At 40.2% G+C, this 11,013-nt stretch overlaps 1 protein-coding gene across 1 annotated transcript in view; it reads left to right on the top strand.

Moving 5' to 3' along the window:
• Positions 1 to 10,798, top strand: part of Slc9a2 (solute carrier family 9 member A2) — a 91,315-nt gene extending 80,517 nt beyond the window's left edge. Inside the window, exons 8-12 of the mRNA XM_008840303.2 lie at positions 1,568 to 1,729; positions 3,043 to 3,139; positions 5,259 to 5,390; positions 7,420 to 7,510; positions 9,264 to 10,798. Of these exons, the coding sequence (XP_008838525.1) occupies positions 1,568 to 1,729; positions 3,043 to 3,139; positions 5,259 to 5,390; positions 7,420 to 7,510; positions 9,264 to 9,634 (853 nt within the window). The 3' untranslated portion in view covers positions 9,635 to 10,798. The remainder of the gene's footprint in view (positions 1 to 1,567; positions 1,730 to 3,042; positions 3,140 to 5,258; positions 5,391 to 7,419; positions 7,511 to 9,263) is intronic.
• The last annotated feature ends 215 nt before the right edge of the window (positions 10,799 to 11,013 follow it).

Here is an 11,013-nt window from a genome sequence, read left to right on the forward strand (position 1 = left end):
TAGAAAAGACCCTGAACAGAGGGCACTGTGCTGAGAGCAAATCCATGCTCTAGCACCGACAACATTTGATATTTTAGTAGGTAACTGTAGCTACTGTGTTATGAATAGGTTATAGGAACCAGTGTTAGCAGGGTTGGTTCCCTTTGAGGGACCTGGCAGAAGGATTTGTTCTCTCCTTCACTTACAGAGGGCTGCGTTCTCCCTGATTCATTACACTTTTCTCTCTGTGTTTGTGTCTAAATGTCTTTTTCTTATCAGCATACTAGTCCTATTGGGTAAAGCCCACCCTAATCATGTTTGTCAGGACTGTATCTCCAAACATGGTCTCAGCCTAATGCACTAGGAATTAAGAATTCAACATAGGAGGTTTTATGAGGACACTTCAACCTATCACATGGAATATGGAAGATAAGGATCACAGAAACATCTAGAACTTTTCCCTCGTGAAGTCATCCTCAACTGAGGTGGGGAGGACAGGGAGGAGATCAGTTTAGTTTGAAGACATTGAGTTTGAATGCTGTATGGTTGGGTTTGAGAAAGAGGGTGGAGCTGGAGAGGCAACTTTTAGAGTCACAAACAGAAAGATATTATTAAAAGACGTGAGACTCCAAGTCAGATGCAGTGGTGCACGCCTAAAATCTTAGTATTTTGTAGATGAGACAGGAGGATCAGGAGCTCAAAGTCATCTTTAGCTACCTAGAATTTGAGGCCAGCTCAGGCTGCATAGGCCCCTCTCTTAAAACAAACAAAACAAAATAATAAACATCAACAAAAGCCACGAGACAGGAAACTGGACAGCATATCCAGGGGACTGAGTACCAGAAAAGAACTAGGGCACTCCTGTATTCAGAGGTCAGAAAGAAGAAATAGCAACCAAAGTAATGGAGAGAGGAGGAAATATATGTATGTACATGTATATAAAGTATTAGTGCATAGCATTATTAGCAAATACTAATACGTATATGTTATCTATAAACAAGAATCTATACGTGTTTGCATATTTATTTTTATTTTATTTATTATTTTTATTTTTGTGTGTATGCTTGTATTGCCTGCATGTAGGTAAGTGCACCCGTGTCATGTAATACCCACAGAGAACAGAAGAGGCTGTTGGATCCCCTGGAACTGGAGTTACGGACAGTTGTAATCTGCCATGTGGGTGCTGGGATTTGAACTTGGTCTTCTGCAAGAACAGTGTTCTCAACCGCTGAGCCATCTCTCCAGCCCTGTGTTTGTATATTTAAATGAATATGTACACACATATCTATGTGTGTATCATATAGGAATTAGGAATTGAGCATACAATTTTTTGCTCCAGAGATTTTGACCTGATAAGTCCCCTTAGCTGTGGGGAGAGCTAGGGGAAATGAACTCATTTGAACATGTGGAATTGGATGTCTGTTAGAGCTTACAAACATACATGCCATATATGCATACGTGAAATAGATATGCATATATGAAATTATACACTATGATCAGACTAGCTTCATTTTGCAAAGCTTTCATCTGGGAGTTTTATCTTAGTCACTATGGCATTCAGTAATTTAAGTTCTGACTTTATTTACAGGTTTAAGAAGTTTGATGACAAATACCTTCGGAAGCTTTTGATTCGAGAAAACCAACCTAAGTCTAGCATCGTGTCCTTATATAAAAAGCTTGAAATAAAACACGCCATTGAGATGGCAGAGACTGGGATGATAAGTACTGTCCCTTCGTTTGCGTCTCTAAAGTGAGTGTTGCTTTGCAAACTGACATTGATATTGCTAGATGCACATTGATACTATTTCAATACCTGTGATGATGACGACGATGATGATTGACCTAAGTCCTAAAGATGGTGCCTTAAGATCTCACAGCAGAATGAGAGTCAGGTAGACAGAATCCAGAAATGCATACATCATGTGTTATGTTTTATGCTATATTATGCTGTGTCGTGTTATATTGGAATTGATAAGTCAGAAAATACTTCATCAAATTTAGAATCTTCATGTCTTTATTAAATTAGCTTTTACTGGGATGTTTGACAATTATTGAAAATGAGTTAAAGCCCTCTTAACCAGTCTTGTTAAATGGGATATTTTAGGTATGTCATATTTGATACTATAAATGTAGAAAAATAATTATAGCTTTGTTTCTCATTGATTATTCACAGTATTATAGTTAGGTTTGGGGAACATACATAAACATCTGATGCAAAGAATATTCAATCCTGACTGTATGTTGAAAATATCTTGGGAGGAATAAAAACTTTGGATTCCTGGGCCTTGCTCCATACCAACTCAATCCAAAATATCTGGTGTGGAGGTTTAATAAATATAGTGAATTAAAATTATGTTGGACTAAACAGTTCTACATTACTCCATATAAGGGCTGCTAGAAATAGTGAACAGATAGTGCTGTAAACTATGATGGCATTTCTCCCTTAAAAACCAATCACATGGGGCTGGAGAGGTGGCTCAGTGGTTAAGAGCACTGATTGCTCTTGCAGAGACCCGGGTTCGATTCCCAGCACCCACATGGCGGCTACAAACCGTCCTTAACCCCAGTTCCAGGAGAATATGAAGCCCTCTTCTGACCTCTGCAGCATTGCATGACATGGGTACACTCACATACATGCAGGCAATACACTCATACAATAAAAATAATAAATAAAATATTTTTAAAAGACTAATCGCATGAGAAGTTATGCATGATGGCACACACCTGTGATCACAGCATATAAAACTGAGGCCTCAGGATTGTGAGTTTCTGGCCAAGACACTGCCAGGGAGGAAGGAAGCGGGGAGAGAGGGAGGGAAGAAAGAAAAAGAAACATGAATATACAATAATAGATTGTGGGAACTTAATACAGAATTAAGCTTACCAGGAATGGTTTTATCACTGAAATGCTGTTTTAGAAAATATATTTATTCTGAAACTGAATACTTCAAAAATATTTAGAATGTTCTTCTGAAATAATGATGCAGTATCTCTAAGGAAGAAAATTAATGCTTCTGAAGTCCATTGAAAGGTGAAAAAAAATTTTTTCCTAAACTTTCACAGTGATTGCCGTGAAGAAAAAATAAGGAAGCTCACGCCTGGTGAAATGGATGAAATTCGAGAAATATTATCACGGAATCTCTATCAAATTCGTCAACGAGTAAGAAAAATTTATGTACCAGAGTGTTTACTTGACTTCAGCCCAGGGCATGCCTTCTAGCTCTGGACCATAAGCAGGGGTGTCAGTAGATCAGCAGTCTTACTGAACTCCTCACTGGGCATCTGTTCTTCTTCAGACCTTTTCTCAGCATCCCATCCTGAAAGAGTTCCTCCATTCTTCCAGACACCTTAGCTAAAGCTTCAAAGTTCCCATAATTTCTTTGGAAATAAAGGATTGTGTGATGACCAATTGTGAGGAAATGAACTGATTGTGTTTCATTTAAGAAAATGGTTTTAGGCCTGGAGAGATGGCCTAGTCATTAAGAGGGCATACTGACCCTTCAGAGGACCCAAAAATCTGTTTCCATATCCATGTCTGGTGGCTCACAACTACCTGTAACTTCAGCTCCAGAGGAATCCAGTGCCTCTGGCCTTTGTGGAAACCTGCACACATATGCACATACCCCCACATACAGATAATTAAAATAAAATATTTTTTAAAAAGAAAATAATTTGTAGCTTAGACTGTATATATCAATTCCTTTTTCATAAAGTTTCTTTCTTCATCCTGTCTTTTAAAACATACTTTATTTATTATTTTTATTTTAAATAATGTATGAGTATCTTGCTTACATGTGTGTAAGTGCACCCACATTATGCAATGTTCTCAGAGGTTAGAAGAGGGTGTCGGAATCAAACCTGGGTCCTCTGCAAGAACAGCCATTGCTCTTAGCTGCTGAACCATTTCTCCAGCCCTTCTTCATCATATATTTTGAGTCACTTCTTTCACTGTTTCCATCATCCATACATGTTCTAATAATAGGCTAATGATATGTTAATGTTCAGAGGGTGTGTACAGTTTGCAGCTTGCAGCGTATCGTTCAGCACACTGCTTGTGTTAGCTCATTCGATCCCCTCGCAATGCTAGGTGTCACTGTTGTCTCTGTTTCACAGATGGCAGATGGGCCACTAAGCTTGCCAGGCATCTTCCTTACTTCTTCCAGGCTGCACCTGCAGCGCCTGAGCAGCATTCCAGCAGGTGGTCACCATTTCATCCATATGAGTCTTATTCCATGCCTTTCTCTCAAGCTCCTTTCAAGGGCAGTATTCTCATATTTGAAATGAAACAAAACAACAGGTGTAGTTTCCAGGCTAATCCATTCTTTCAGAATTTGGGGCCTCTTCTTTCTGCATTATCCCACATTTGTTCCATCCATTCACTTCAGACTCCTGTGGAATGACAGATTCTGTCACCAGCCTTGAGTCTGTGCACTATGTACTGTCTTTTTATACTGCGATCCAGTCCCTGCATCCCGTTAGCTGCCCATAGCCTCCAACGATACATCTTCCTCAAGAACCACACATTAACCCAGCCCTGTCTTTGAATTAGGTAGCACTTGGAGCTTCTATAGCACAGCTGATATTAGCATTTGATTTTATGATTTTATTAGAATTAGATGTCCAACAAGACAGTAAACTTCTCAAGACAGAAGTCTAATCTTGTCCATGTCACCTTTTCATCTATCTGCAAAGTCCAATATATTTCAGGACATGGGATACTCCTGACAAGTTCATGCCAATTCTGTCAGGAAATGAGGTTAAGTACTAATTATGATTTATTTAAGATGACACAGATAGCCCTCATTTAGAAATGATGACTGCTTGTGGTGACATAACTTCTCCCACTGTAACAGCTTATTTGAGAAATGGACACATTCTGAAGTTAATCAAGGGACATGGCACCACCAAGTGGCTCGGCATGGCTCAGTTTTCATATCAGCACTGTCTCAGCAGAGATCATATACAAATGATTTTTTTTTTAAACTAGTAATCGTGGCTAAGTACATGCAAGGCATGTATGTACTTAGGCAGACATGGATACTTGAATTAAATTATTTTTCTGATTTATAAAGCTCACACTTACCAGTGAAGAAAAACATATTTAAAGAATGAGTTCTTTCAAAATTTGAAAGTGCTAAGTTTTAGACTTTTGATTTTAATTTTGGTTTTGCCCTGCATGGAAGTTAACCTCTCTATACAACCAAAGAAAAGTAAAGTTTTGGAGTTTGGAGAAAAATGATAGATCTTTTGGTAAAATGTCATTTGCATTTTTGTTTCAGACGTTGTCATACAACAGACACAATCTGACTGCTGACACAAGTGAGAGACAAGCCAAGGAGATCCTGATCCGCAGGCGGCACAGCTTGCGGGAGAGCCTCCGGAAGGACAGCAGCTTGACTCAGGATCGCAGGGTAACTGGCACCTCCGGAGGGAAGGCTTCCAAGGGCAGAGCTGCAGCTGCTGTGCTGACCTGCTCCTGGCATCTCTGACTCTGCTGGTTGAATAGCTACTGAGAAGGGCTGAGTCCCAGAAAATCTGGGATGGAATAAGTAATAAACTCTTTTTTACCATGCTCCTTTAGTCCCAACAACTTGGAAGGTTGAGGAAGGAGGACTAGTTGAGGCCAGTTTGAGCAACATTATGAAACATATCTAAAAAAAAGAGACAAATAACAGTTAATTCCTTTTACATAGTTTTTGCTTCTTTCTGGGACACAAACTACTATGTAGCCCAGGCTGGTGGTGAACTCAACTGTAGTACAGAGGACGACTCTGACCTCCTGATCCTCTTGTCTCCACATCCTAGGTACTAGTATTATAGGTTTGCACCACCATCCTCTGCTTCAGTTTGTAGCCCAGGTTGGCCTGTATCTCACAGATGCCTGCCTCTGCCTCCCATGTGCTATGATGTAAAGGCATGGAGCACCACACCAGGCTTGTTTCAAATACTCTTTGAACGCTTTTTACATTCTTGCCAGTGTGTGTCTTAGACACATGGAATTCACTAGTGAATAAAATGTACTAAGATTCCTATGTCTAAGATTCATATCTCCTCCTACTGGAGGAAAAAGTAACCAGCAATAGAATATAAATCAAGTTATGTTTAAAGCAGTAGGTGCTTTGGAGAAAATGCACATTAAAAAAAAAAGATGCTATCAACAGTTCAATCACAATTTTAATCAGAATGGCTGGGTCAGGTTTCCATGACTGGACAGTCTTGTGTGCATAACACCAGGATACATTCTGAGGATGTGTCATCAGTGATTTTGTGGTGAGAACATCGTGTACTATGTAGACTAGGAGAACTGTGATGTCACTAGCTGATATAAACTTACAGGATCGCTGCTCATTTCTCATTACAGTTCATTGCTCTTTGACAGAAACATTGGTTATGTAGCCATTGACTGCATTTGAGCTTTCCAGAGAGAGGTAACAGAGAGCAAAGCGCTGATACCAGTCAAGGCTCATATTTTCTGGAGAATAAAAGAAGCCCAGAGTGGCTGGGAGCATGAGAACTCACAGTGTAGATTGCTCAACAGTCTATGGGCAGGAACTTGTCAACAGACAAGGAAGGCCATTAATGGTCATGCAGTCATTTACTGCTGTAGCAGGGCAGACATTATATTTTTAATATCACCTTGTATTGGGTCATCAGAGTTGTGTGAACAGGAAAAAGCTCTTCTGTGTACAGTATGCAGCAGTGACCAGTAACTGTTAACTCTACCATTCAGTATGTCCGTAGTTTGATTTTGTAAGGCTTTTGATGTTCTATCATTTTTAAGACATATTAAAGTGTGAGGCTGGAGAGATGGCTCAGCAGTTAAGAACACTGGCTGTTCTTGCAGAAGAACCGGGTTCAAATACCAGTACCTACATGGCAGCTAACAACTGTCCATAACTCCAGTTCTAGGGGATCCAACAGCCTCTTCCGTCCTCTGTGGCCATTGCACAACATGGGTGCACTTACCTACATGCAAACAATACATACACATAAAAATAATAAATAAAATATTTTAAAAGATTTATTAAAGTAAATGAAACTTAAATATGCTGCGTTTTATCACATCTACTCCCCCCACCCAGACACTCAGATTCCATGTCTTTCTAAGTAAAAGAAAGCTACTTCTGTAGATGGATGTTTTGTAGTTTTTCTTTAAAAACAGCTAATGATTGTCACATCTTTCTAACGGGCCCACTTATTTTCCCTTTTGTATGACCTGCCTTAGGTTTGGGCAGGGATTTATTTTAAGTGCATTAATTATAGAGCCTGAAAAAGTAACGTTGCAATGAAGGACTGGAATTGTATTTGAAGATTGAGTTTTGTCATAAAGTTTTAACTTTTACTGTAATTTATATAATAACTCATTGCATAAATGTAATCTAGCTGTTCTAGTTTGCAGCATTTATGTAATCTGAACAATGTGTTCTGTCTCTTTCATAGGCTTCCACTTCAACTTCTCGGTATTTATCCTTACCTAAAAATACAAAACTTCCAGAAAAGCTACAAAAGAAGAAGAATATTTCTAATGCAGGTAATGATTATACTTGAAGCAGAAAAACTTTAGATTTGTTAACACTTACAAAAATATTTTCATTTTCTTCATTAAGGATAACTTTAATGCTTACACAGGTGAAACAGTAACAGGATTGCCTCTTATTATTATTGAAACCAGTTTTGAATGGTGTTCTGTTTAGATTATAAATAATCCAGTCACTTATTTTCCATAATGATCATTTGATATAGCAAAAGCAAATATTGTTACTATGGAGTTATTAAGCAGGTAAATAGAAAGGTATAAATCTGGAAATGGATAAGCATTTACAATTCAACCCTAGTTCTAGTGTATTTTCATAGAATCAGCCATAAATTTTACTTCTTTGGTGGTAATCTTCATGTATACACCCAGGATCTTCTCTCTAAATCCCAGAAGAATTACATTAAGATTCAGTTTTATTAAAATACAGGATGTAAAAATAATTAAAACCCCGTGCCCCCCTCCCACCCTGCACCCCCCCCGACCTGCACATACCTGCTTGTTTATTGAAGTAACCAAGAGAGAGAAAGTCTAAAAGTTGCTCATGCCAGTGGAGGGAGAGGTGAAAAATGAGAGGGAGGGAAATGGAAGGTAAGACATTGAATATTCATAACTAGCAGCTTTGTTTCTGCATGTCCAGAAAAGTGTTCTCAGCTCCAAAAATTTCAACTAGTAGGCAAGCAGCCCATCCTGTCAATGGTTTATGATCCCCAGTACCCAGATCTCATTACACATTGTTTTGATATTTTCATGGACATGTAAAGCAAGTCAACAAATCTGCTCATGCAAATTTTTTTAATATTTTATTTATTATTACTTTTAATAGAATTTTTACTTATTATTATTAATTATATTTTATTTCATACAGAACATCTCAATCAATCTTAGTCATCTTTATACCCCTTCCTCACTGGCACCCTTCCATAGCCTCCCCTCACTGGAATTCATACATTCTGTCATTTGTGCTAAGCCCTATTGTGTCAAGTTAGTGTCCCAGGACATGAGTGTATTACTTGCATGTATGTAGGTGTGCCTGTGTCATGCAATGCCTGCAGAGGTCAGAAGAGGTCAGAAGAGATCCCCTGGAACTGGAGTTACTGACAGTTAGCCACCATGTGGGTGCTGGGAACTGAATTGGGTCCTCTGCAAGAGCAGTCAGTGCTCTTAACCGCTGAGCCATTTTCTCCCGACCCTGCTCATACAATTTTAAATGAAGTGAAGAATCTAAGTAGCGGCAAGGTGCCATTAGACTGCTTGCTGGTGTCAGAGTCTGAGATGAGCCCTCTAGTGGGGATTCCGGGGCCGCTGAGGGCAGAGCCACAAGAGCTTGAGGCTTGAATTCCAGCTCTAGCGCTTTCTAATACTTGAACCTTAACGCTATCTGCAAAATGGAGGAGGATGTGGGGTCAAGGGGCAAATGCATTTAGCAATCCCGGGCACACAGTAAGCTCTTCAAAGTTAGCATGGGCACATGCTTGTGGCCTGAGTGTTCTCAGATGCTGGAAGTCACTTAGCAGGAGTTGGAGTGGGCCTTCTGACTTTCTCTGTCCGCAGGCCCCTGGGAGGGTTGGAGACCCTTTGAGGTATTGAGGTCTCTTGTGGTACCTCTTTCCCTGCTTGCCCACACTGCCCTTCTGTTCTGTGACAGACGGTAATAGTAGGGGAGGGTTGGAGACCCTTTGAGGTATTGAGGTCTCTTGTGGTACCTCTTTTCCCTGCTTGCCCACACTGCCCTTCTGTTCTGTGACAGACGGTAATAGTAGCGACTCAGAGACAGATGCCGGGACCACCGTGCTTAATTTGCAGCCCCGAACCAGACGCTTCTTGCCAGAGCAGTTCTCAAAGAAAACCTCCCAGACCTATAAAATGGAATGGAAGAATGAGGTGGACATGGATTCTGGGCGCGTTCAAACCAGCACCCTTCCAGCACAGCGCAGCAGCAAAGAGGGGGGCACCCAGACACCTGGAGTACTGAGGCAGCCCCTTCTCTCCAAAGACCAGTTTGGACGAGGCAGGGAAGACAGTTTGACTGAGGACGTTCCACCCAAGCCTCCTCCGAGGCTGGTGCGGAGAGCATCGGAACCCGGGAACCGGAAAGGCTTCGGCAGGGAGAAGCCCTGATGGAAATAGCCAAAGCAGACTTGGCGTGATTGAGCCACGATGCTGTGGGTCAGTGATTCTGAAATCAACAGTGGAATTCATTTAAAACCCTCCATCTAGAAATGTTCTTTGGGTGGTAGAGTCAAGCCGCTGATTCATGAATGAATGCTTACCTGTCTCCATCAGAGGAAAATCAAAGGAAGTCCCACAAAACTACAGTGACTCATTGCTGGTGACTGTATTCATTGCAGACCTGAAGGGAAAAAAATCGTGTGCCTTTATTGAACTCGAATGACAGAACTTGAAATTTTTAATACACCTTTGTTGGTGAAAATTTTAATATATTACAAATATGCCTCAATTTTTATTTATAAAAATGTGTTTATCTGCAGTGATCATTTTCTAAGGAAATGAAACTAAAAGTGGTGAGAACACCTTTCCAAAGGGAGGAAGGTCTTTTTCATCCTGAGCCAGTGGAAAAGTGGGTTCAAGAAGAAATAGCCCAAAGAAAGACCTTGCTTGACTGGGTCCTGGGTGCTGTGGGAATGTGTAGGCAGATGAAGTCTCCTGGCTCCTAGGGAGTAGGTTGGAGGATCCTGTAAGAGTCAGTCTATTCTCAGCTCGTTCCTCTGTCTACCATGGCTTTGAGGGTAACATACAAGCTCCATCTCTCCCTTCTTTCTAGGTGCAGAAAGAAAGGTTTGCTTGGGTAAAATCAACCCATGGTGTTTGACAGCCTAGATGGCAGCTTGTGAGATGGCCTACCTGAGGACTTCTTGTGGCCAGCAGGGAGAACAGGGCCCCACCGCCTACCACTTGGTGGGTTTTATATTGTGCAATACTGAGAGGAAGATGGAGTGACTCCTTTCATCCCCATCTGTGAACCCCTGCTCTAATCAAATTGTTCTCTAGCATATTCTAGAAGTTTGAGTCCAAGCCAAAGCTCCAAGCTGGCAAAGATGAAAGTTTATATAAATAATATTCCAGTGTTTAACAAATCAGTGAGATTTCGGGTTTTAACTTTTGATCAGGAAGCACTTTAGAGAATGTGGGAACCCTAGTTTTTGCACTAGTCTGTAATTTGTTACCTCTTTGCCTTCAATAATGTAGTGATTCAAATTTGCCATTAAAATCAGATTCTATTCTTTGGAGCACTTTTTTAAAGTATGGAAGACAGAGAAGAAGTGGGACACAATCATTAAAGATTCCTATTTAAATCAACTATAGATTGTATTGACTTGTCATTTGTTTTCTGAATAATTACCTTTAAAACTTCGCTGGAACAAGACTCAACTTCAGGGTTTAGATTTTAAATAAAGCCACTAATGAAGTTTTGTACTGGATACAAAGTAGCTTGGAGAGTGTTCTACATTGTGTCTCTGTGACAATGCTTAAAAACA

This window comes from Nannospalax galili, unplaced genomic scaffold (genome assembly GCF_000622305.1).
Source record: "Nannospalax galili isolate Female #2095 unplaced genomic scaffold, S.galili_v1.0 scaffold299, whole genome shotgun sequence".
NCBI lineage: Eukaryota > Metazoa > Chordata > Mammalia > Rodentia > Spalacidae > Nannospalax > Nannospalax galili.